A 26,556-nucleotide genomic window follows, 5' to 3' on the forward strand; every position below is an offset into this window, starting at 1 on the left:
CCCCCCACCCCCCACAGAGCAAGTCCACAACTACTTAAGAACCAGGGTGGGTGGGGGGGGGGGACTTGCAGCCCCATCGGAACGTCGAGATGAGATTGGAACGTCCTCCAACTGACGTGTCGAGGTCGTCCCCGTGGGAGGGGGTGGCACCTTTGCGAAAAACTGCGCGGTTCGCCCCTTACCAGAGGGCTTTGCCTCTCGTTTCGTTTTCCCCAACCCTCTTGCTCTCGGTTTATTACAGTCGTCGCGTGAACACGTTTACTGCCTTGCTCTGCTGTGCACGGCACACGTGCAGCGGTGCACTGCCGGTGCCGGCAGTGCAGGGAGGGGGTGACCCAGTGGAGGAATTATTTAGTTATTTTAAATTTGCTTTATGCCCAGCGGTGCCACTATTACAGTTGCACAGTTGGGCCGTCTGTCACGGTACACATGGCATGCCTAGGGCGAGGTCTCGCAGGGGGGTTGGGAGACGACAAGCCCCCCCCCTCCCCGTAATATTGGCAGCGTTGTTGCACCACCGTGAACCAGAGCGAGCACCGTGAAATGAGCGCGTGCATCGTCGAGCCGGCCACTGGGCACGCAGAGCGCCGCTGAAAATAAACCCCGATGGAAATTTCGTAATCGGTGTCTGGGGCAGATGGCCGCGGCGAGTATAGCTTGTGGCGTACACCCTCCACCACCCGACATAGCCAATTCATAAAGTGGTCACGTGCTGATCAATCTGCCAGTTTGTGGTTCAGCAGCACCACCAGCTGTGTCGTTTGCAATCCACGCATACGTTATCTCCCTCGCCTGCTATGCATAGAGGATTGTATATTTGGAGTGTTCTCTGGCTGTGGTTACGTGGGTTTTTGTCTGGGTCCCCTCCGGGTTTACCCTCCACATTCAGAAACATGTATTCAGTTTACTTTGATTACGACGATAAATCCCCACGTGTGATGGCTGATGATATCGTGTGTGACCCAACTTGCCCCTGAAACAGACCTCGTAGCACAGTGGCCTCTATACCTGGTAAAGTTTCCATTAGAAATGTGAAAATTGTTCAGTGTTGTTAGATTGCTTGTCCAACACACACTGCTCATTTTGCTGCTGAAGCAGTTGTAACGTGGCACGGTTGTTCACGTGACAACTTAATTGTCTGTGTCAGAGGTCGCAAACGGGTTTTGATTCCTTACCGTACACGTACCCGGCCGCACCAGGGTCGCAATCGGCTACCCGTACCCATACCCGGGTACGGGTAGCCGGGTATCGGGTAGGGTACGGGTATCGGGTCGCCAGTTGCGACCTCTGCTGTGTGTCAGGTGGAGGAGGGCGTAAGACACATTTAACTTAAGCCATCTGACCTAAAAAAAAATTCTGTAACATGAGTTGCGAAACCTCCGACGTGTTTACACTGATGGGACGTGCCACTTGTTAACTGATGTTATAGCGTGTATTTTATTCAGACTACTTTTGAGTATATAGTATTACAGTGTGCAAATTTTAATTGGTGGTGTTAAAGTTATAATTTCGTTTACGACTAAAAAAAATGTTTTCGTTAAGCCGATATAAAAATATGCTTAGCGCGCGATTCGTGAATTCAAGTGAATGTTCTAAAATAATAATAGCTCTGCAGGGTTACGCTGCACTGTTTAAAACACATTTGTTTTTTTTCTTCGAACAGAGCACGCAACATTTCAAACTACACTTCCGCTTATTTTTTTAAACTAAAAATTCTATATATATATTTTAAATATAATCAGTTCTACAACGGAGCGAATGATTTCTTTTTTAAGTGTCAATAAATAAAATCGCCGGTACCTAAAAGGCGAATTCGTGCATCGCATCCTCCTTCGGGAGGGCGAATGCCGTTCACCGACGTGACAGCGTGGGAACGTCGCCCGAACGTCGCCCGAACGTCGCCCGAACGTCGCCCGAACGTCGCCCGAACGTCGCCCGAACGTCGCCCGAACGTCGCCCGAACGTCTACGCGCCGCGCTGCTCCTCGACTCACCGCAGCGTTTGCGGCAGAAATCGCACGACCCAGGAAAGAGGGAGGAAAAAAAAAAAATCGGCAACGTTTCTCTGCCGTCGGAACACACGCACGAGCACTAATCGCCGCGTAGAAATGCTTGGTTCTCCCAAAGTGTACGCAGAAACTCGTGACTCTTCCTCGGGGTGGTGGGGGGGGGCCGGCGGGCGGGGAAATAGCCACGTGGAGGAAGAATTGAAACGCAAAAGTACAACCATTGCGTAGGTGGCTCTGTTGGAGCCGATGTGCGATGGTTGCAGCAGCAGGGCATGAGCTGCTGCTGCTCCTGCAGCAGGGCATGAGCTGCTGCTGCTCCTGCAGCAGGGCATGAGCTGCTGCTGCTCCTGCAGCAGGGCATGAGCTGCTGCTGCTCCTGCAGCAGGGCATGAGCTGCTGCTGCTCCTGCAGCAGGGCATGAGCTGCTGCTGCTCCTGCAGCAGGGCATGAGCTGCTGCTGCTGCTGCAGCAGGGCATGAGCTGCTGCTGCTGCTGCAGCACATGGTGCGGCCGAGGGATTCTGTTGCGCGTGGCGTTGTCCAACGCGGCCGCCCCCTCCTCCGTGCGCTCGTCTATCCGCGAACGTCCGTCGCGTAATTCCACCAAACTCCGACGGCCGTATATTTTAGTTAACAACGATCGTCTCCGTTTACATTAATGACTGCGTGTTAACGACGGGGTTATATTGACTTAGCTTCAGCGCTTTCGCTTATTACAGCTATATCTTAAAGCGCAACGCGTTTCGATCGTTTTCACGTTTGCCTGCACGGAGGGGGGGGAGGGGGGGGGGCGCGCGCGGATTTCCTCGCTCCGCAAGGTGCCCGGTGGCGGTGTGGCGGTGGAAACCCGGGGTGGGGGGGGGTGGTACGGGCACCGTCGGAGTCTGGAGCAAGTGGCCACGTCAGCATGAACACCACCTGGCAGAGGTGCACGCACAAGCATCGCAGAGTTAATCATCGTGAAAACCGCATTCAAAGACGGTTCTTCTAAAGATACATTTATGGTGGTGGTGGTGGGGGGGGGGGTTATAAGGTAGCTGTGTGTGAGAGATCAGACTTTAGCAACCTTGAAGATGCAAGTTTTGGGGTGCCGTCTTACTTTTCCCCGAGCATCTTACGATCCGGAGAATACGTCAAATGATACGAATTCCCGTTTTATTTCCAGAGCAATCTTCACCGAGTCTCAAGGCGCATTTTCAAGGAAGATGCCGCTGTTGGGCTACTTGCGCAACTCCATTTTAAGCGGCGTTTGACTTCGTGTGCAGGGGGGTCATTGGGAGGATGCGGAGAAATAAAATAAAAAAAACCTGAATTCGAGGGCGCAACGCTCGCGCATCTCCGCGCGATGTAGATTCTCAACCCATTTGCTGTGTTGCTGTGTGCCGTCACCTCCAAGCCCAAGCCTACAGCAAGGCCCCGGCATTCCCCCGGCCGGAGTGTGGGGGTGTGGCGGTGTGGGGGGCAGCCTCTGGGCTCACCTGTCCGGGAGTGGTTCGTGTGCGCCGCCGCCGCATTAGCACGTGGTGTGTCGCTCCGTGATTGTGGGGACGTCGTCACCTTGGAGGGGGTAGACAAAAAGACGTTTGCCGTGGTTGTGCCCGCTCGCCGCTTGGCGCGACTGGCCAACTAAAATTGGTCGGCAACTCGACAGAGGATGGCGCCCAATCTTCTTCGACTGACCGTACGGCTGCTGATGCAGAGCAACGACTACAATGTCACACTGAGGTGGTCAAGCCGGACAGAGCCGCGTCAGGAGCGGCGGTGGCGTGTGTGTGTATCGGCCGTGATGTCTCCTTCGAATTTGTGTACGGATCACTGCGTCGTCATACGTTGTTACGGTCTGTTCTGGACGACCGCAGTGGCACACCGCTACCGGAGAGTTTTTAATATTCCATTTGTGCATCGTCAGCCATCCGCTGCTGCCATGGTTTGTGCAGTGTAAGTGGTTTTGGGTGGACCATGGAGAGGGCCAGATCATGGTCCCGTGAGCCCCCCCCCTCCCCGGCTTTGCTATATTGGTGTCTTTGTTGCCTTCCTCCTCGCAAAATCATCCACTAGATCGTCAAAATATCGCTGTCTGACAAGGTCTGACTCCATTGACACAAGTGACAATGAGCTGAGATGTGTTTGGCACATGCTACTCCGCAGTTGATTTTTTATGTCCGCTCACCCTGGCAGTTTGTCGCTGGCAAAGTTAGACAAATCCGAAGTGCCACGAAAACATTGGGGAACACAGACTGAAGATTAGGTGCCTGCTACGTCTCAAGCAATTTAGTTGGGCACTTCTCACCCTCAGAGTCAGACATGAGATACTTGAATTGGATGAGTTCGTTGGCAAAGTTCATGTCCAGCTCTGATGGACATGCAGCGGAGAGTGCATTTACCTTTTCCACTATGACATCACTTGACTTAAAGTTTTCGTGACTGCAGGAATTCATATTCTTTGCGTCTTTCGGCAAAGTCACGTAGATAGGTTCAAAGAAAATAACAAAAATGACGAAAAAAACTACGACGTTTCGATCGCAACACAAGCGTTCGTCATCAGGATGGAGTCAACAATTATTGTGCGTGTGTGTGCGTGCGTGCGTGCGTGCGCGCGTGCGTGTGTGTGTGTGCGTGCGTGCGTGCGTGCGCGTGTGTGGGTGTGTGTGTGCGTGCGTGCGTGCGTGTGTGCGTGCGCGTGCGTGGGTGTGTGCGTGCGTGGGTGTGTGCGTGCGTGTGCGTGCGTGCGTGCGTGCGTGTGCGTGCGTGCGTGCGTGTGCGTGCGCGTGCGTGTGTGTGGGTGTGTGTGTGCGTGTGTGCGTGCGTGTGTGTGTGCGTGCGTGCGTGGGTGCGTGCGTGGGTGTGTGCGTGCGTGCGTGTGCGTGCGTGCGTGTGCGTGCGTGCGTGTGTGTGGGTGTGTGCGTGCGAGCCCGACGTTCCAGCCTACCTTGCTGCCGCAGGAAGGGCTGCAGCTCTGCAGCCTCGAGTTGGATCTTCACCACCGACTTTTCCGCCTCCGTCCCGCCGGGCTGCGTCTGCTGCCAACAGGAGGGGGGGAGGGGTGGCTGTCAGGCAAAGACGACTCGCTTGCCCTTTGGCGTTAGGGGAGAGACGCCGGAGGTCAGATTCCCAGGGCTAACGACCCGTGGGCTAAACTCCCCTTGTCTGCTATCAGCCCGTAGAGCTCCACACCCAAGCAAAGACAAGCACCAAGCAAACAGAGCTGCACTCTTCTTGGTTCTTTCGGTAAAGTCACGTAGAAGGGAAATAATAAAATAATAAAAATAAAACATAATAAAATAATTCTCACGACGTTTCGGCCACAACGCAAGCAGCCGTCCTTGCGTTGTGGCCGAAACGTCGTGAGAATTATTTTATTATGTTAATTTTTTTTTCCCTTCTACGTGACTTTACCAAAAGAACCAATAAGCTGAATCCCTGCAGTCACGAAAGCTTTAAACAGAGCTGCACTCCTGCAGGATCGGTGTCACCCCGCAGCTCACCGCCTCGTCGTCGTCGTCATCATCGCTGTCCTCGCCCGGCTTGCTGCTCTTCTTTTTCTTCTTCTTCTTCTTGTCCTCCTTCTTCTTCTTGTCCTTCTCGGGCATCACGTCGTCCAGCCAGCCCAGGTCGTGCTGGGACAGGATGTAGTCCATGCCCTTGCGCACGGCCACCAGGGCCAGGATCTAGCAGAGAGGGGTGAGCGCGCGCCTCGGTGAGAGCCGGCGCAGGGCAAACGCAGGCAAAGATGCCCCCCTCCCCCGTGTAGCCTTGCATAACGCTTGGGGCAAGTGCTGTTAGCGAGCACCGAATGAAGGCACGTGCGGCACACGAGGGGGGGGTGGGGGGTGCCCAGCACCACCCCCACCCGCCCCTACCCCCCCCCCACCCTACCCCACCCTACCCCACCCCCTACCCCACCCCCCCCCACACGAGGGCCCCCACATTCCCTGGGCCCCCCCCCCCCCCCATGGCTCACGGACGCAGCGGCGTTCGCGAGGCGATCTCCGTACCATGACGGGGAAGATGATGGCGGCGCCAGTGGACTTGAGGATCCACAGAACCGTGAGGCACAGGATCTGGATGAAGGAGAAGAGGTGGACCCGGCGCAGAGGGACGTGCCGCAGGTATATGAAGTCCGGCTGGTGCTTGGCCGGCATCAGGAAGAGCTTTATCCGGTCCATGAACTTCGGGGACGGAGACAGAGGGACCACGGGGGAGGGGAGAAGGGAAGCGTGTTGGTGATGGTGTTGGGCAGAGAGGGCAGCGTGCGGGGTGCTAGTAGCGTGCGGGGTGCTAGTATTTAATTTAATTTATTATTTTATCTTTATACGTGACTTTACCGAAAGAACCAAAGAATAATTCCTGCAGTCACGAAAGCTCCAAATTAAGTTTGCAGGATGCAGTCTTCTTGGCGTACGGCTGCTGATGTAGCTGCAAAGCAACGGCTACAACTTCAAGCCCAGACGACCGCGTCAGGAGTTAACGGGGTTAGTCGTAGCATCGTCGCTGCGATGTCTCCTCCTTCGTATTTGTGGATCGGGGGCACTGCGTCGTTATACGCTCTACGTCTTAGCGAAGGTAGACATTCCAGCGAGGAGGTGGTATGAGAGAGTAAGTGGCATATTGAAGCTGGCAACGGTGCCACCGGCTCCCCTTGGTGAAACATGCAAGGAGCCATCGGGGACAAGTTGATTCATATGGAGACCAGCATGGGAACCACACGTCTGTTGAACTTCGTTCGACACCGTGCGTAGCCAACCGGAGGTGCGGGCGGGGGGGGGGGCAACAAACCGAACCTAAACATAGCGCGGAAACGGTATTGAAACCGTACTCTTAGGTTTTTTCGGTAAAGTCACGTAGGTAAAAATAAAATAAAATAATAGAAATTAAATACAAAATCACGACGTTTCGGAGGCAACACAAGTCTCCGTCATCAGGTGGGACCGTCGGCTAGATTTACTGTTCTTAGGTTTTTTCGGTAAAGTCACGTAGATAAAAATAAAAATAATATAATAAAATACTTTTATTAATTTAAATTTTTATCTACGTGATTTTACCGAAAAAACCTAAGAATATGAATCCTTGCAGTCACGAAAGCTTCAAATCTAGAATTAGATTTACTGTATCAAGTGTATCACTATCACTTGATACAGTAAATTTAGCTGTGACGGTCCCACTTCATAACGGAGACTTGTGTTGCCTCTGAAACGTCGTGATTTATTATTTTATTTCTATTATTATTATTTCTATTATTATATTTTAGTATTTATTTTTACCTACGTGACTTTACCGAAAAAACCTAAGAGTATGAATCCTTGTATTCACGAAAGCTTCAAATCTGGTATTGAAACCACAGCGATGATTATCAGGACCACTGGTCAGGGGACATTGCCTGACATATTTCGGAGTAAACGCTCGCCTTTCGACGAAGGCCAAAGCGCTATTGGTGAATGCGTTGAGCTTCGTCAATTGCGTCGGTGCATTGCTGCCTCCAGCAGCAACAGCATCACCAAATAATGTGTGTTATTATCGCATAAATCACCGAAGATACCACGAGGGTTGGAAACACAGGTGGAGCTCACAGGTGGTGGTGGGGGGGGGGGTTAACGCGGGAGGGACAGCATGACTGCGTTTGTCTCTGTCACCCGGGGAATTCTCCGACTGTCACAACAGGAGGGAGACGGGGGAAGGAGAGGGGCGGGTGTAGATGCACCACATCTCTCTCGTGGGAAAGAGAGGCTGCCCCGGGCTTTCGCGTGAGCGCCGACTCATGCACGCACACCCCCACGCGCGCACCCCACGCGCGCGCACTCCACGCGCGCGCACCCCACGCGCGCACCCCACGCGCGCACCCCACGCGCGCACCCCCACGCGCGCACCCCACGCGCGTGCGGCCGCACATCCTTGGAGAGCCAACCAACCTGGACTCCGTTGAGAGACGCCACTCCCATGTAGAGGAAGACTCCGTAGAGGACGGGCATCGGGATGAACTGTGGAGTGGCAACACAACGAGACGCGGTCACGAGGGGTCCCCCCGCCCCCCCCCCCCCCCCGTGATTACACAGGGACCCCCCCCCCACCCGAACACACGGGGTCCCCCCGCACCCCCCACGGTCACACGCTATGCTTTGGAGGGACGGGAGAGGATGTTTGGACATGGCACCGAGTACTCGTTCATTGCCGAGTCGACCTGCGGGAGTACCGGGACCGCTTCAGATTATTCGCCGCCGATGTTGACCACGAGTGGGAATCGAGCGGTGGTGCATCAAACCGCTACGGGCAAAGATCCCCCCTCCGGATAGCCTTAAACGACTGCAGAGGCAAGTGCTGTCAGCGAGCACCGTTGAAGGCCGGCGCTGCACACGAGGGGGTGGGTGGCCAGCACCACGTCCTGCCGCCTTTGTCTCCCCAGTGGCGATGTTTACACACCGCATCAGGGGGCTCATCTGAGGCTGAGTCGACATGGGAGGCCAAGGTTCGGTTCGGATGACCGTCACCGGTGTTGGCGCCGAGAGGGAATCGAACTGGGGTCACCGGGGTTCGTAGCGCGGCACGCTAACCGTTGCACCACCGCTCCCAACGCATATACGGGCTGCCATGGTGATGAGATGTTAACTACGTCGCCTGGTATATAGGAGGTCGTGGGTTCAAACCCGACCCTGACGCCTGCTGTGTAATTGGAGTTTGTAAGTGTTCTCCCCCATGGTTGCGTGGATTTGTCTCCGGGTCCTCCGGTTTTTCCCTTCATATTTAGAGCATTTGGCTGCTATCAATTTCCACAAGGTAGCTCAACGGAAGCGACGTATGAAGTTGGGCCAGGTCCCTCCTGAATAGAGAGCTGCATAGTTCAGTGGGGGGCCTTACCTGGTAAAATACAAACAATTTTAAATCGTTTATAGTTTAGTTTATATACAGCGGCAAAACAAAGGCACAGCATTCCACTCGTGTGCCGGGTGGTAACACGAGATCTGGGAGGATGCTCCCTGATTCCGAGGTGCTCCTCAAGACGCGGCGAGGCTACGCGGAAGCGCTGCTGGTCAGTGACGGATTATCCCAGTAGCAAAAGTAGCTACTACACATGTAGTAGCTACATATGCTGTAGCTACGGGCCCCACACTTTCAAGGGCCCCACGCTAAATGCTTTCAAGCTATCAATTCCGGTTCAGTGATTTTGCACTTGCTCTATTACTATAGTACTATACCGCCTTCAACTTTTATGAACGACTGGGTGTTTCAGGTTAGCGATTTGTCGTATTATCTGGCTGTATAGCAAATGAACACATACAATTACTTTGCTATGCAAGTAAAAAATTAGTGTTTTAATATTTATGGGGTATTTATTTATTTAGGGCCCCTTTATAACATCACATGCTACAGGCCCCGCAACTAGCTTAGTCCGGCATTGCCGCTGGTACCTTGAGGATTGGAGCCATGAAGACGGAGACCCCCGTGAGCAGGAAGACGACAACCCCAGTCACCCTCTGCTCACTGCGCATAACAGTGGGTTAGTGAGCTTCATCAGTGAGTGAGCTTTAGCAGTGAGGTACATTAGTGGCTTCATCAGTGAGTGAGCCGCGGCTCGCTCGTGCACGGCCGCGTGAGAGTAAGGTTGGGTGAGGGGTGAGGATGGGTGAGGGTGAGGATGGGTGAGTGAGGTTGGGTGAGAGCGAGGATGGGTCAGGATGGGTGAGAGCGAGGGTGAGGAGGGGTGAGGATGGGTGAGAAAGAGGATGGGTGAGAGAGAGGATGGGCGAGGATGGGTTAGGATGGGAGAGAACGAGGATGGGTGAGAGAGAGGATGGGTCAGGATGGGTGAGGGTGAGGATGGGTGAGGATGGGTGAGGGTGAGGATGGGTGAGAGTGAGGATGGGCGAGAGTGAGGATGGGTGAGGGTGAGAATGGGTGAGGATGGGCGATGGTGGGTGAGTGAGGGTGAGGATGGGTGAGTGTGGGTGAGTGTGGGTGAGTGTGGGTGGGTGAGGGTGAGTGTGGGTGAGGGTGAGTGTGAGGGTGAGTGTGGGTGAGTGTGGGTGAGGGTGAGGGTGGTTGAGGGTGAGGGTGGTTGAGGGTGAGGGTGGTTGAGGGTGAGTGTGGGTGAGGGTGAGTGTGGGTGAGTGTGTGTGAGTGTGGGTGAGTGTGGGTGAGTGTGTGTGAGTGTGGGTGAGGGTGAGTGTGGGTGAGGAGGGTGAGTGTGGGTGAGGGAGGGTGAGTGTGGGTGAGGGTGAGTGTGGGTGAGGGTGAGTGTGGGTGAGGGTGAGTGAGGGTGAGTGTGGGTGAGGGTGAGGATGGTTGAGGGTGAGGATGGTTGAGGGTGAGGATGGTTGAGGGTGAGTGTGGGTGAGGGTGAGTGTGGGTGAGGGTGAGGAGGTGCGACTGGGCGCACCGCACTCCGAGGAACTTGGGCTGCTCGCCGGGTGCCGAGGTCTCGGTCTCCATCTTGAGGCTGTCGATGTGGGCGATGGAGAGCACGGTGGCGGCCACGTAACCAGGGCAGCCCCATGAAGGAGCACAGCGCCATGAGCACCGCCACCCAGAACAGGTCCAGGTGGTACCCCGCCCCCTTCTGCAGAGCCGCACCCACGCAGGACCACTGATGATAGCCGGGAATCCAACTCGGGTTCAGTGCGCCAATAACCGCTGCACGCACGTGATTTGGCAGAAGCGCAAGTGTCTCCCCCCACCCCCCACGTCTCCCCCCCACCCCCCACGTCTCCCCCCCCACGTCCCCCCCCACGTCCCCCCCCCGTCCCCCCCCCCACACGTCTCCCCCCCCCCCCACGTCTCCCCCCCCCCACACGTCTCCCCCCCCCCACACGTCTCCCCCCCCCCCCACGTCTCCCCCCCCACACGTCTCCCCCCCCCCCCCACGTCTCCCCCCCCCCCCCGTCTCCCCCCCCCCCCACACGTCTCCCCCCCCCCCACACGTCTCCCCCCCCCCCCACGTCTCCCCCCCCCCCCGTCTCCCCCCCCCCCACACGTCTCCCCCCCCCCCCCACACGTCTCCCCCCCCCCCCACACGTCTCCCCCCCCCCCCCCACGTCCCCCCCCCCCCACACGTTTCCCCCCCCCACACGTCTCCCCCCCCCCACACGTCTCCCCCCCCCCACGTCTCCCCCCCCCCCACGTCTCCCCCCCCCCACGTCTCCCCCCCCCCCACGTCTCCCCCCCCCCCACGTCTCCCCCCCCCCCACACGTCTCCCCCCCCCACACGTCTCCCCCCCCACGTCTCCCCCCCCCCCACACGTCTCCCCCCCCCCCACACGTCTCCCCCCCCCCACACGTCTCCCCCCCCCCCACGTTTCCCCAACCCACGTCTCCCTCTCCTACCTCCGTGGCCCCCCCCACGTCTTCCCCTGCCCCCCCCCCCCCCCCGCGTCTCCCCCCCACAACCCCCCCGCGCCCCCCCCCACGCCCCCACCGCGTCACCCCCCCCCCCCCGCGTGCCTTCAGCTTGTTCTCCTTGCGGTTGATGATGACGCCCGTGATCTGCTGGTCCATGAAGATGAGGATGGTGACGAGCAGTGCGGGCACGGACGAGACGATGTACACCCACCACGGGTTGCCGCCGAACGGCTTCACGAACCATCCGCGCAGCGGGCTCGTTGGCTACGCACCGCGGGGGCATCGGGGACACGTGGTCAGAGCACAGCAGCAGTGGCAGCAACAACAACAACAACCGACTTATACTAATAGGGCTTTTCCACTTTTTTTCTGGCAACAAAACTGACACCTTTTGCAAGGAATCATGTTTACATTAACCACAATACTCGCAGTCAAAATGCAAACAAAAAACAATACTCTGATAATTTATGCATTGTCCTTGAAACTGATTGGTCCACACCAGAGACAGCTCTGGTGTGGACGCCAAAAGGCATGATGATATTCGTCGTCCCAGTGAATATTAGACACGAGCCAAGCGAAAGCTCTCTGGTAAACTAAACTTTTTTTATCTTCTTGGTTCTTTCGGTAAAGTCACGTAGAAGGGAAATAATAAAATAACAAAAATAAAACATAATAAAATAAATTATTATGTTTTATTTGTTTTATTTTATTATTATTTCCCTTCTACGTGACTTTACCGAAAGAACCAAGAAGATGAATCCCTGCAGTCACGAAAACTTTAAATCGAAATTTAAACTTTTTTATTTCACCAGGTAAGGCCCACTGAGTTGTGTAGCTCTTCTTCAGAAGCGACCTGGCCACAGATGACAGCTCGACGAAGTGGCTTATCATCACGTGGAAATTTATAGCGGTCAAATTCTATAAACGCGCTTCGGTTCTAACTGTGGAGGCAAAAACCGCGACCACTGGGAGAGAGACACGCAAACTCCAAATACTATATACAGGCGTCAGGGTCGGGATCGTACCCACGACCTCCTGCATACCAGGCGAGGGAGTTAACATCTCTTAGCCGCCGTGGTAACTGGTTTTGGCTCTTGGTCGGTGACGTTCCGAGCCGGCGCTTCGCTGCACTTAGCTCGTTCATTATATAACACCTCGCGGTTATATCACGCCCACAAAAATAACAGACGTTTCAGACCGCAGCAGCTTTTTTGGCCTAGGGGACCCCTCTCCGTGGCAGCTGTCCCCGTGCGGCATGAGGGTAACACAGCGCCGGCCTGCGAGTGAAGCATTCGTTTTGTCAGTCGGTCGGTCGCCCTCCGCTCTCTGGCGGGCGGCCGGCGGCCGTTGTCATCATCGACTCATCGAATAAAACTCAAATAAATACAGCTCTCTTTTTTTTTAATCCCCACTAAAAAAAATTCGACGAATAATTCGCGCCACGCTGCCTCGCGCCGAGTCTGGGTGGCATCACCTGCGGCCTCGCACGCTACGCGCCGTGGCCGCTCGCGAACAACACTTGCCCCGGACGGGCGGCTAAATCCTACACACACGGGGGGTTGGGGTGGAATCTTTGTCTTTTGAGTGCGTGGAGTGCGGGGAGGGAGGGGGGAAAGAGTGATTTACCTTCAACGAAGTTGGCACTTGAAGTTTCGGGGTGTTTATGCCCAACGCCCTGTCCAGCCCCGCAAATGTGAGGATTGCGATGATAATGGCAAAGTCGCTTATGAACTTGCGACACTGAAGGCGAGTTCAGGTGAGCACAAGGGGGTAGGTGTGGCCCAAACGGAACGCCGGAGAGAGAGTGAGGAAGAGCGGGAGGGACGGAGAGAGATGACAGAAGAGGGAAAGAGGAAAGGGGGCGAAAGCATCGAGCACGGTTCAAAGCGTCGCGACAGAGCAGCCGAGGGAGGGCGAGAGCGTTAGTCGGGCTCGTTTGGAACGAAAGAGAAACTCGAGTGTTGATAGAGGAGCAGAGACACCGTGTTAGCGACAGAGACACCGCGTTAGCGACAGAGACACCGCGTTAGCGACAGAGACACCGTGTTAGCGACAGAGACACCGTGTTAGTGACAGAGACACCGCGTTAGCGACAGAGACACCGTGTTAGTGACAGAGACACCGCGTTAGCGACAGAGACACCGTGTTAGTGACAGAGACACCGCGTTAGCGACAGAGACACCGCGTTAGCGACAGAGACACCGCGTTAGCAACAGAGACACCGCGTTAGCGACAGAGACACCGTGTTAGCGACAGAGACACCGCGTTAGCGACAGAGACACCGTGTTAGTGACAGAGACACCGTCGCTCTCCGTGCGTGGCAAGGATGAGCGAGCGAGCGGAGCCGCCCATCTCTCTCTCTCTCTCTCACCGAGGGCACACGCATGCCAACGCCGCGGAGGATCTCGTCGCCGCTGCGACTTTCTCCAGGAGAAGGGAGTTTTATTTCCTGCCGGGATTCGGGCGAACTCGTGAATGTGATTCCCTAACAGCCGGCAACAGCGGCGCTGCCCGTTGTTGAGGGGGGGGGGGGGTGGGGGGGGGGGGTGAGGGGAGCTCCTGGGGGGCCGTGAGCAGTGGGGGGGGGAGCAGTAGGGGAGGGGAGCAGTGGGGGGGGGGAGCAGTGGGGGAGGGGGGCATAAAACTTGCGCACAGACGCAGAGCGGCGAGGATTGCAGCCAGCGCTTCATCTCAGTGCGGAAGAGTCCGGAACGCCCTTCCATCATTTACTTGCTTTCTCAGTTGCTATTTTAGTTACACAGTAGATCCCCTCTTAACGACCACCCCTGTTAACGACTAATCGGTTAACGACGGGCCTCCATAGAGCCCAATTTGTAGTGTGTAATGTAGAGCGTAGTGCAGAGTAGTGTAGTGTATAGTGTAGAGTAGTGTAGTGTATAGTGTAGAGTAGTGTAGTGTATAGTGTAGAGTATAGTAGTGTAGTGTATAGTAGTATAATGTGTAGTATATAGTGTAGAGCGTAGTGTATAGTGTAGTGTATAGTAGTGTATAGTGTAGTGTATAGTAGTGTAGTGTATAGTAGTATAATGTGTTGTGTATAGTGTAGAGCGTAGTGTATCGTGTAGTGTATAGTAGTGTAGTGTATAGTGTATAGTAGTGTAGTGTATAGTAGTGTAGTGTATAGTGTAGTGTATAGTGTAGTGTAGAGTGTAGTGTAGAGTGTAGTGTATAGTGTAGTGTATAGTGTAGAGTAGTGTAGTGTATAGTAGTGTATAGTGTAGAGTAGTGTAGTGTATAGTAGTGTATAGTGTAGAGTAGTGTAGTGTATAGTAGTGTAGTGTATAGTGTAGTGTATAGTGTAGTGTAGAGTATAGTGTAGAGTGTAGTGTATAGTGTAGTGTATAGTGTAGAGTAGTGTAGTGTATAGTAGTGTATAGTGTAGAGTAGTGTAGTGTATAGTAGTGTATAGTGTAGAGTAGTGTAGTGTATAGTAGTGTAGTGTATAGTGTAGAGTGTAGTGTATAGTAGTGTAGTGTATAGTAGTGTAGTGTATAGTGTAGTGTATAGTGTAGTGTATAGTGTAGTGTATAGTGTAGTGTATAGTGTAGTGTAGAGTGTAGTGTATAGTAGTGTAGTGTATAGTAGTGTAGTGTATAGTGTAGTGTATAGTGTAGTGTAGAGCGTAGTGTATAGTGTAGTGTATAGTGTAGAGTAGTGTAGTGTATAGTAGTGTATAGTGTAGAGTAGTGTAGTGTATAGTAGTGTATAGTGTAGAGTAGTGTAGTGTATAGTAGTGTATAGTGTAGTGTATAGTGTAGTGTATAGTGTATAGTGTAGTGTATAGTGTAGAGTAGTGTAGTGTATAGTAGTGTATAGTGTAGAGTAGTGTAGTGTATAGTAGTGTATAGTGTAGAGTAGTGTAGTGTATAGTAGTGTATAGTGTAGAGTAGTGTAGTGTATAGTAGTGTATAGTGTAGAGTAGTGTAGTGTATAGTAGTGTATAGTGTAGAGTAGTGTAGTGTATAGTGTAGTGTATAGTGTAGAGTAGTGTAGTGTATAGTGTAGTGTATAGTGTAGAGTAGTGTAGTGTATAGTGTAGTGTATAGTGTAGTGTATAGTGTAGAGTAGTGTAGTGCCTCCATAGAGCCCAATGTGTTCGCTTAGCGACCATTCCCCTGTTAACGACGGGCTGTTGTAGGTTCAGTAAATATTCATTGATGCATTGATTAACCATGTTTGTATTAATATAATGTTTTTCGAATTTTGTTAGTATGTTTATGTATTAATATCCATTGTTTAAATATTATAAAGTAAGTTTTTGGGTGAAAAAGGGGTTAACTCGATGCTATTAGAACGAATTAAGCCTTTAGCGTGTATGTCCTCTCCTCGCTTAACGACCAAAATCACTAAACGACCGGTTTTGTGGAACCAATAACCGCCGTTAAGAGGGGTTTCTACTGTAAACCCTTTCGTAGGATTATAGGGTGCAATAATAATCGGGTTACTGTTTACAGGCGTAATCTCTTGCGCTCGTGCGTAAGTGCCTGACGCAGACTGAGCGACCTCGAGCAGAGTTGCGAGAAGGGAAAGAATTTCGATTTAAAGCTTTCGTGACTGCAGGGATTCATCTTCTTGGTTCTTTCAGTAAAGTCATCACGTAGAAGGGAAATAATAAAATATCAAAAATAAAACATAATAAAATAAAAATTCTCACGGCGTTTCATTGGGACGCTGTCTTTCCGACAGCTCTGTTTCTTCACCTGAGGACGGCTGCTTGTGTTGTGGCCGAAACGTCGTGGGAATTTTTATTTTATTATGTTTTATTTATTATTATTTCCCTTCTACGTGACTTTACCGAAAGAACCAAGAATAAGGGAAAGAATCTCGAGCGAGAAACGTAGCGCTGGACTCAGCGACGGAGGCAACGGGGCGGCGAGGGTTGTTCGCTCGGGAGAGATGGAGAACGAGATCCACGGGGTGGCGGGGGGCGCTGACGTGCAGCGTGCCCCTCCTCCACCCTCCCACGGAGGTCGCGCAAAGAGACGCACAGCCAGCAGAGGTGGACGGAGCTGAGTTCAAGAGGTCGCAGGTCAAAAGGTCACCTTGAACTCCGTGGGGACAATGAGCTTTGGCGTGTCCACGCCCACCATGGCGTCCACGCCGCAGAAGATCACGATGGCCAGCACGATGGCAAAATCGCTGACGAGATTTCGGATCTGGCGTTGAGGGAGCGGGGAAGCGGGGGGAGCAAGGGGAGTAAGGGGAGCAAGGGGAGCGGGGGAGGGACATGGGAGGTGAGGGCAGGGCAAGGAACGGCGAGGACCGATTCACCGACGTCGCCATCGGCTGCTCCGATGGCCGAGCACCGACCCCGGTGGAGGTCGCACAGCATCCCACCCCCCCCAACGGCCGAGCGAGTTTAATCTGCGTTCCCAAGCGCCCACCGATGGGCTGATTTTTATTTCTAAAATGTATCCTTCGGGATTCATGTGGGCAACGCTGGCAATCCAGCATTTATTTATTGCCCGTTGCTCCTCCCCCACTCGCTGCAAGAATTCTGTGCTCTATGAATCGGACGTCCGGGTGTTATCATCATCAACATCGTCATCATTATCGTATCATCGTCGCGATCGCAGGAGCCACCGTGCCGTAACGCGGCGGCGAGACGGAGTGCGGCGTCTCCATTGCGCGATGAGCAAACGGGAGGCAGCCACGGCAAAACCGCTCGCTCGCCGGACGACGCCGTCGCCCCCCCCCACCTCGGCCACGCGCAACGAGCGTGAAGCTTGGAACGCAGCAGTAGAAGCAACAAAAATGTAAAAACTATCATGAGAATTAATCGTTCGTTTTTTTTTTCATCACGACAATTGCCGAGCACACGGGACCACGAAAAGCCAAGCGGCCCAGCAACGAACAGGCGCTGTTAAAAAGTTGTAACGGTTCCAAGTTGATATATGTTAAAAAGTTGTAACGGTTCCAAGTTGATATATGCTAAAAAGTTGTAACGGTTCCAAGTTGATATATGTTAAAAAGTTGTAACGGTTCCAAGTTGATATATGTTAAAAAGTTGTAACGGTTCCAAGTTGATATATGTTAAAAAGTTGTAACGGTTCCAAGTTGATATATGTTAAAAAGTTGTAACGGTTCCAAGTTGATATATGCTAAAAAGTTGTAACGGTTCCAAGTTGATATATGTTAAAAAGTTGTAACGGTTCCAAGTTGATATATGCTAAAAAGTTGTAACGGTTCCAAGTTGATATATGCTAAAAAGTTGTAACGGTTCCAAGTTGATATACGCTGCTGGGCAATCCCCCCCCCCCACCACCACCCCCATCTCCCCCGGCGGCGGGCGGGTACCTTGGTGGGGAAGTAGCGACTGGTCTTGAACTTCTTGAGCGACATGGAGCAGGAGTAGGTGCCCAGGAAGAGGATGAAGGAGGTGAGCGAGATGTCCGGCACGTACTTGCACGAGGGCCCGGACAGCGAGCCCCCGAGCCTCAGGCAGGCTTTCTTGCCCAGGTGGGCCCAGTCCATGTCGGCCATCGACGTCGCGTTCGCCAACAGCGGCTGTCCCCCGCCGTCGAGGTTTTTCGGAGAAATGAAAAAAAAAGATACATTTGTAAATAACTTCTTGGTTCTTTCGGTAAAGTCACGTAGAAGGGAAATAATAAAATAATAAAAATGAAACATAATAAAATTATTCTCACGACGTTTCGGCCACAACGCAAGCAGCCGTCCTCGGGTGAAGAATGAAACACTACCAAAAGAACCAAGAAGATGAATCCCTGCAGTCACGAAAGCTTTAAATCGACATTTGTAAATAGTTAAACTTTTTTCCTACGTACAGTCTCCGTTCTCCTTTCACGCGGCGGTAGTCGCGTTCCTGAAGAACACCGCGTTGTGAGGAAATAATGACGTTATAATGAATAAAATATCATATAGGGTAAAGTGCGTGACATCCATACGCAGGCTGAACAAAGCCTGAGGTGCGTGGTGGTGAGTAGCATCTAGAAGCATCCAGCAGCATCCCCGCCTTGTGCGATGCTACGCCGAGGCAGCCGTACAACCGATCATTCCTACTCTCGCTGCGACGTGGTTCTGTTTCATCATTGCCAGAAAGGCTGAAACCTATTCTTATTTTTCATACTTTGATACTGGCTAAAAGGTCCCGTTTTTGTAGCTGCTCACCCCGAACTATAAATGCTCTGATCGTGCATTGTCCTTGTGCTGTTCGCCTTTTGGTGTTCTCTGGTCTGACACTGGTGGTGAGACGAGGCCCTAAAGAAGGCTGCTGTCTCTGGTGTGGACCAATCAGTTCCCAAGACAACGCATCATCTATTATGTTTGTTTGCATGTTCAGCACAAGTACCACAAGTACCGTGTGTGGTTATTGCAGTACGTTTTGGCGTTTGAACATCTTAACACCTCCTGGTTTATTGCCAGAAATGGTAAAACCTGTTCTTATTTTTTCATACTTTGATCCTGTAAAAAAAGGTCCCACCACTCTGACGTAGTTCTGTTTGCTCGATTGCGTCATATACGAGCGCCGCAAAAAATAAATACAAAAATGAACAAAACAAATTAAATAGTAAGAATGATGATAATAAAAATAAAATGTTGTTACATCTTTTTTTTAAAATTTTCTAACATTACCAGCGTGACGTTGAGAGCATAGCCGAGGTCGTAGGGCATCGTGGCGGCCGAGTCGTTTGCCAGAACCGTGGCGGCCGAGTCGTTTGCCAGAACCGTGGCGTTCCCTGCGGCACAGAGCGCGGGACAAGCGTCGTGGTCAACGATGGCGGTTGTTGTCGTTGTTGTCGTCGTTGTTGTTGTCGTTGTCGTCGTTGTTGTTGTTGTCGCAGCCACGCGCTCTTCGCCCGGCAACCTGGCAGTCGCCTCGTCAATTCGTCGTCGTCATCATCGTCGTCGTCGCGATCCATGGGCCGATAGCCAGCAGGTGTCTACTGTGCCTTTCGTCGCTTGTTTCCACTCTCCTCTGTCTTGTGCCAAGTTGCTCAAGCAGTGGCCACAATCTCTTCTCGGTGCCAGAATAACGCACTTTTAATTTCCCTGTTGTCTATCCTACAGGTGCCAGTTTCCTTCTCATCACTGCCTGCAATCAGATATTCGTCTACGTGCGATCTTTATCCTACCTCTACACTGGTCACTCTTTGGGTCCAGCTTAGATGCAGTATCCTTCTATACCAATACATTTCGAATGCCAATATCTTATCTCTGTTAGTCTTCAATTCATATTACACACATTAATATCATCGTCGTAGTCACCATCATCGTCGTCGATAGCATTTGTTGAGATGTATTCGCTATTATACCTAGAAAGCCACACAGAATAGTAGGACTGGTTTTATCCCATGAGGGATGTTCCGCATCACATGATTTTACATGACGATGTTTTTCAGCCAATTAATAGGCGTTTACTGGACATCTGTGAAGAAAAAAATTGCTTCATAGCTCATCAGATTTCTCCAGGACAAATAACGTGTCGGAGGAAACCGGAGCTCCCGGATAAACAATGTCCATTAACCAGTTGCGCAGTGGCTCACACAGCACCATGAACCCAGCGACCCGAGTTTGATTTTCCGGCCACAGCTAAACCAGCGGTGGTTGTATATGTCTGCACCAGTTCTGGGCTGTTTCAGATATCACTCGAAACTGGTGTTAGGGAGCAGGTGACGAGGGCACGTGACGAGGGTCGTTGAGTGCGTGAGTCCGCAGGCACTCAACAGCATCAACCACTTACACCCCAGCACCACGTGGTGTCACGCGGGGCCCTGTAGCCATGTGGCCATGTGACCCTGTGGCCATGTGACCGTGTGACCATGTGACCCTGTGACCCTATAGCAATGTAGCGGTGTGACCCTATAGCCATGTGGCCGTGTGACCCTGAAACGGTAACCATGCGGCCACGTGACTGGTTGACCGAGTGACCACGTAGCCATGTGGCCGTGTGACCATGTGACCCTGTGAACCTATAGCAATGTAGCGGTGTGACCCTGTAGCCATTTGGCCGTTTTGACCCTGTGACCCTGACACGGTAACCATGTGGTCATGTGACTGGTTGACCGAGTGACCACGTAGCCATGTGGCCATGTGACCCTGTAGCCATGTGGCAGTGTGACCCTGTGACCCTGTGACCCTATAGCAATGTAGCGGTGTGACCCTATAGCCATTTGGCCGTTTTGACCCTGTGACCCTGACACGGTAACCATGTGGTCATGTGACTGGTTGACCGAGTGACCACGTAGCCATGTGGCCGTGTGACCATGTGACCCTGTGACCCTATAGCAATGTAGCGGTGTGACCCTATAGCCATTTGGCCGTTTTGACCCTGTGACCCTGACACGATAACCATGCAGTCATATGACTGGTTGACCGAGTGACCACGTAGCCATGTGACCGAGGTAGATGTGCGGAGGAATGGTGACAGGAAGGAGAAGGAATGATGATGATGATGAGGATGATATATGATGGGGAGGGGAGAGGGAGGGGGGATGTAGGAGAGAGGGAGGAGGGCGCAGGCCATCTCACCTGGCACTGGCGGCAGGCAGGTACAGCCGTAGGAGGTGACGTACTCGGGCCTGTAGTCCGGGTCGATGGGGTAGTAGTCGGCCAGCTTGAGCATCTTCTTGAAGGCGTCGTAGATGAAGATGAATGAGATGAGCGCCGAGAAGCCCTCCTCGGTGAAGCGCGTGAAGTACTTGACGAGGAACGACGCGTCGGTGGCGACGAGGACGAGGCAGAAGAACGCCGACCACAGGCCGATCCACAGGCGGAACTCCAGGTAGTCGAAGCTGTTTTCTCTGCAGACGTGGCCGCAACGTGGTCATCGCTACTATGAATCGTTTTATTGGGATCATCCACAAGAAGACGTTTTTTGGGGTTCACGATCTAACCCCAAAAAAATTGTATGGATGATATTGGTCGCGCAAGCCTACGTGTTAGGCTTATTCGGATCACTTTAGCGATCTTGACCCATGCTTGCCGTCCGCGCTAATCGCACCTCCGGTTCGCACGATTTGGCTGCGTACAGTGCGAAAGAAGTTTAACATGCACGCGGACGTAGCCCCCCCCCCCCCCCCGCTCTTATGTTCAACCAGAGTGATACTTTTTACTCGTCACACGGTGTCACAAAGTCAGACCCCCCTCAAATATGACGTCACAAAGCTCTTGTTTTGTATTTATTTTAGAGGAGCGTCCAAGGGGTCCTCGGGGTCTCCGCTCGCCACCAGCAGGGGGCGCCGTCGTTTCTGCCATTCGCAGTTTCCCTTCGATTATTCAGTTTTTGTTCGTCCCCCCCAATAAATACATTTTTTGGGAAGCCTCCAGATTACCCCCCCCCTCCCCCACCCTGACATCGCGGTGTTCTCCAATTTGCGCAAATTATTTTGTCCCGTCCGTGGATTCCTCGCGTTTCCCTCTCGCATGGGCGATTTGTTCACGCCACGAATACTCAAAAAGGTTCTCGTAATCATCATCAGCCATGGTGAATGCAGACTCGCGCAACGCACCCCCAGACTCACTCACCCCCAGACTCACTCACCCCCACGCTCGCTCACCCCCACGCTCGCTCACCCCCACGCTCGCTCACCCCCACGCTCGCTCACCCCCACGCTCGCTCACCCCCACGCTCGCTCACCCACACGCTCGCTCACCCCCACGCTCGCTCACCCCCACGCTCGCTCACCCCCACGCTCGCTCACCCACACGCTCACTCACCCACACGCTCGCTCACCCCCACGCTCGCTCACCCCCACACTCACTCACTCACCCCCACACTCACTCACTCACCCCCACACTCGCTCACCCCCACACTCACTCACCCACACACTCACCCCCACACTAACCCCAACACTCACTCACCCCCACACACACACTCACCCCACACTCACACACTCACCCCACACTCGCTCACCCCCACACTCACTCACCCACACACTCGCTCACCCCCACACTCACTCACCCCAACACTCACTCACCCCCACACACACTCGCTCACCCCCACACACACTCGCTCACCCCCACACACACACACTCACTCACCCCCACACACACTCGCTCACCCCCCACACACACTCAGTCACCCCCGCACACACTCACTCACCCCCACACACAGGCGCACCCGGCCCAGCTCACTTGCTGAAGTTGAAGAGGAGCCTCTCGAAGACGAGCACGGGCCCCGTGCTGCTCAGTATGGTGAGCGGCTGCCCCGCGAAGAGGCAGAAGACGCCGCCCGCGATCGCCGTGCCCAGGAAGCTCTCGAGCACACCCTGCCGGGGGGGGGGGCGGCACACGCAGCGCGTGTCGGTGTGTGTCGGTATGTGTCGGTGTCTGGAGGTGTGTACGTGTCTGTAGGTGTCGGTGTGTGTCGGTGCGTGTTGGTGCGTGTCGGTGCGTGTTGGTGTGTGTTGGTGTGTGTTGGTGTGTGGTGGTGTGTGTTGGTGCGTGTTGGTGTGTACGTGTCTGTGTTGGTGTTTGTCGGTGTGTACGTGTCTGTTGGTGTGTGTTCGTGCATGTTGGTGCGTGTTGGTGCGTGTCGGTGCATGTCGGTGCGTGTCGGTGTGTGTTGGTGTGTGTCGGTGTGTGTTGGTGTGTGTCGGTGTGTACGTGGGTGTGTTGGTGTGTTGGTGTGTGTACGTGTCTGTGTTGGTGTGTGTTGGTGTGTGTACATGTTGGGTTGTGGCGTCGGCGTGTGTTGTTGACGTGCGTGTCCGTGCGTGCATGCGTGCGTGCGTGCGCGTGCGTGCGTGTGCGTGCGTGCGCGTTTCGAACCTGCATGTTCTCGGTGGCGTCTCCCAGGAGGCCCCCGAAGGTGATGGCGTTGGTGATGGTGGCGAGGTAGAGGAATATGATGGCCGACAGTGACTGGATGTTGAAGGCGTCGCAGAAGTCGCTCATGTACCACGGCAGCTTCCTCCTGATGTCTTTGATGAGCCCCCCAAAGAACCTGCCCGAGGCACAGAGCCCCCCACCCCACCAGCCCAGCGGTCATCACTCTGCACCCCCCCCCCACTCCCCACCTGGCGAACGCCGCGGACGTCAACAAAGATCCCGCGGTGTCGTCCGCGAGACCGTGGCCGGCGTCACGGTCACGGATTATTAAAATAATAACGATCATTATTATTGATCGTTATTATTGATTATTATTATTGATCTTTATTATTGGTCATTATTATTGATCATTATTATTTATCATTATTATTTGTCATTATTATTGTTCATTATTGTTGATCATTATTATTGATCATTATTGATCATTATTATTGATAATTATTATTGGTCATTATTATTGATCATTATTATTTATCATTATTATTTGTCATTATTATTGATCATTATTATCGATCATTATTATTGATCATTATTGATCATTATTATTGGTCATTATTATTGATCATTATTATTTTTTGCCAAATTCGGAAATGACAGAGCACTCGATCGGCCGTCACGCACACAGCAGCAGCGATCACTACCCCCCCCCCCGCCTCCTCCTGCTGCTGCCGGCAGACTGACGCCCGATCGCAAGCCAGGTGCCCAGGTCACACTGTGCTCACCACTACGGTTATTATATCCAGGTCGGCCCGCTCGATTCGAACCGCGAACCTCGTGGGCGCCTCTCACCTGCCGGTCTTCTCCAGTTCATCTCCGTGGCTGCCGTGACCTCCCGGAGCTTCGCCGTGACCTCCCGCGCCACCGCCGTGACCCCCCCCCTCCCCCTCCTCCCCCGTGACCTCCCCCTCCTCCCCCGTGACCTCCCCCTCCTCCCCCGTGACCGCCGCCGCTGCTCCCGTTCATCCGCGTCACCTCCGCCAGGGAATGCTGCGACTTGCTGCCGTTCGCGAGAGAGAGACGCACAAAACGTTCGCTCGCCGGGACGACGTGAAACCTCCACTACCCCCCCCCCCCCTACGCGCGCTCCTCACCCCACCACCACCACCACCACCGCCGCCAACTCTCCTCGTTCCGTCTCACCGGGACGCGCTCCACCGCACGGCGGTAGTCGTGTCGGGTAAACGACGAACGAGAGTGGCAAATGTGGTGTCGCGTTTCCTCGCACGGCGGGTCGACCACGACGGCTGTTGTTACGGGAGTTCACGTGCGCGTGTTGTGTATAAACACGCACACACACACACGCGCACACACGCGCGTGTGCGTGCGTGCGTGTGCGTGGGTGTGCGCGTGTGTGTGTGTGTGCGTGTGTGCGTGTGTGCGTGCGTGCGTGTGCGTGGGTGTGCGTGTGTGTGTGCGTGCGTGCGTGTGTGCGTGTGTGCGTGTGTGCGTGTGTGTGCGTGCGTGGGTGTGCGTGGGTGTGCGTGTGTGCGTGAGTAAGTGTGTGCGTGCGTGTGCGTGCGTGTGTGGTCTCGACGGCGGGGTTTCGCCACAAACTCGCTGATCAGCAGGTCGTCGCGTGCGGTGGGATACAAGCCTGGGCGACCCCCGCCTCTTCCGAGGTGTCTGAGCCAGCGTGGAAGAGTAGGCCAAAAACACCCTCTAGGAGGGAGTTGCCGAGAGCGCGCTCGGAGTGGAGGCGCCCCTTCCACCAGCGGTGGCTCGAGGGGGCAATTGGAGGGGCTGCACCTTCACCGTCTACCGCGCGGTCCGGTGACGACTTCGCGCCGCACGGCGACGATGGTCAAGTCGTCGGGTCGACGACGACGAGAGAGCGACGACAAAGCGTCGCGTCCCCTCGCGCACACACACGTGACGTCAACAACAACAACAACAAAAAGGGGGAGGGGGGAAAGCGCAAATTCCAAAGGAAAACCAAAACAACAACCTTGCAGAGGCAAAAGAGTTCCGCGTCAGAACAAATAAAAGCTCCAACGAAACACCAACCTCGCCACCACCCCCCCTCCACCAGCACCACGGCCACCGCCACCGCTACCACGTCCACCGCCGCCACATGCGTTAGTCCATCGGGGTAGGAGGGAAGGGCGGTTAGCAACAACGAACACCGCTTTCAAGAAGCGCGCCGCACAGAAAGACGCGAGGCTTCCATCTCGGCCGACGGGACGCTGACCCCTGCCGCATCACCGCACCCGCCACCACCACCACCACGACACCACCACGACACCACCACGACACCACCACGACACCACCACGACACCACCACCGCCACCGAGAACCCACACCTCCTGAAAGCAACCGACACCGCCAGGACAGTTTACAGAAGCCAAGCGACTGCCCCCCGTGGCCTGTCACGAACCCTTCTTCAGGTCCGTGCAGGTGCCGCAGGTAGCGGTCTCTCCGTCGACGTCGCCTGCCAAGGGGTCACGTGGTTCAAGCAGAGCTGCGTTAGGGGGTGGCACGGCGCTCCCAGCCACGCCAAACACAAGGACAATGGTAGTCCCCCCCCCCTACTCCCCCCCCCCTACGTGTTGACAAAGATCACCCCCGTATAGTTCTAGATTTGAAACTTTCGTGACTGCAAGGATTCATATTCTTAGGTTTTTTTCGGTAAAGTCACGTAGGTAAAAAAAATTAATTAAAATTAATGAAAGTAAAATAAAAATCACGACGTTTTCGGAGGCAACACAAGCTTCCGTCTTCGGGTGGAACCGTCACAGCTACTTGATACAGCAAGTTACTTGATACAGCTATCGTGCTGTGACGGTTCCACCTGAAGACGGAAGCTTGTGTTGCCTCCGAAACGTCGTGATTTTTATTTTATTTTTATTTATTTTAATTTTTTACTTGATACAGCTATCGTGCTGTGACGGTTCCACCTGAAGACGGAAGCTTGTGTTGCCTCCGAAACGTCGTGATTTTTATTTTATTTTTATTTATTTTAATTTTTTACTTGATACAGCTATCGTGCTGTGACGGTTCCACCTGAAGACGGAAGCTTGTGTTGCCTCCGAAACGTCGTGATTTTTATTTTATTTTTATTTATTTTAATTTTTTACTTGATACAGCTATCGTGCTGTGACGGTTCCACCTGAAGACGGAAGCTTGTGTTGCCTCCGAAACGTCGTGATTTTTATTTTATTTTTATTTATTTTAATTTTTTACTTGATACAGCAATCGTGCTGTGACGGTTCCACCTGAAGACGGAAGCTTGCGTTGCCTCCGAAACGTCGTGATTTTTATTTTATTTTTAATTTACTTTTATGAATTTTTATTTTTTACCTACGTGACTTTACCGAAAAAACCTAAGAATTTGAATCCTTGCAGTCACAGTGTGTTTGCGGGTCGGTGAGTAAGCGAGTGAGTTGGTAAGTCAGCGGGTGAGTGAGTGTGCAA

General features: G+C 53.4%; 1 protein-coding gene across 1 annotated transcript in view; it reads right to left on the minus strand.

Moving 5' to 3' along the window:
• Positions 1–775: 775 nt before the first annotated feature.
• The window catches only part of LOC144946460 (electrogenic sodium bicarbonate cotransporter 1-like), a 72,275-nt gene continuing 46,494 nt past the window's right edge, over positions 776–26,556 (minus strand). The window contains 18 exon segments of the mRNA XM_078875347.1: positions 776–2,925; positions 3,486–3,564; positions 4,937–5,027; positions 5,493–5,675; positions 6,003–6,176; positions 7,914–7,982; positions 9,408–9,480; positions 10,376–10,476; positions 10,478–10,555; positions 11,437–11,598; positions 16,398–16,511; positions 17,653–17,862; positions 18,949–19,052; positions 20,845–21,116; positions 22,450–22,583; positions 23,086–23,260; positions 23,935–24,021; positions 24,023–24,142. Of these exon segments, the coding sequence (XP_078731473.1) occupies positions 3,521–3,564; positions 4,937–5,027; positions 5,493–5,675; positions 6,003–6,176; positions 7,914–7,982; positions 9,408–9,480; positions 10,376–10,476; positions 10,478–10,555; positions 11,437–11,598; positions 16,398–16,511; positions 17,653–17,862; positions 18,949–19,052; positions 20,845–21,116; positions 22,450–22,583; positions 23,086–23,260; positions 23,935–24,021; positions 24,023–24,142 (2,191 nt within the window). The 3' untranslated portion in view covers positions 776–2,925; positions 3,486–3,520.

This window comes from Lampetra fluviatilis, chromosome 41 (assembly GCF_964198595.1).
Source record: "Lampetra fluviatilis chromosome 41, kcLamFluv1.1, whole genome shotgun sequence".
NCBI lineage: Eukaryota > Metazoa > Chordata > Hyperoartia > Petromyzontiformes > Petromyzontidae > Lampetra > Lampetra fluviatilis.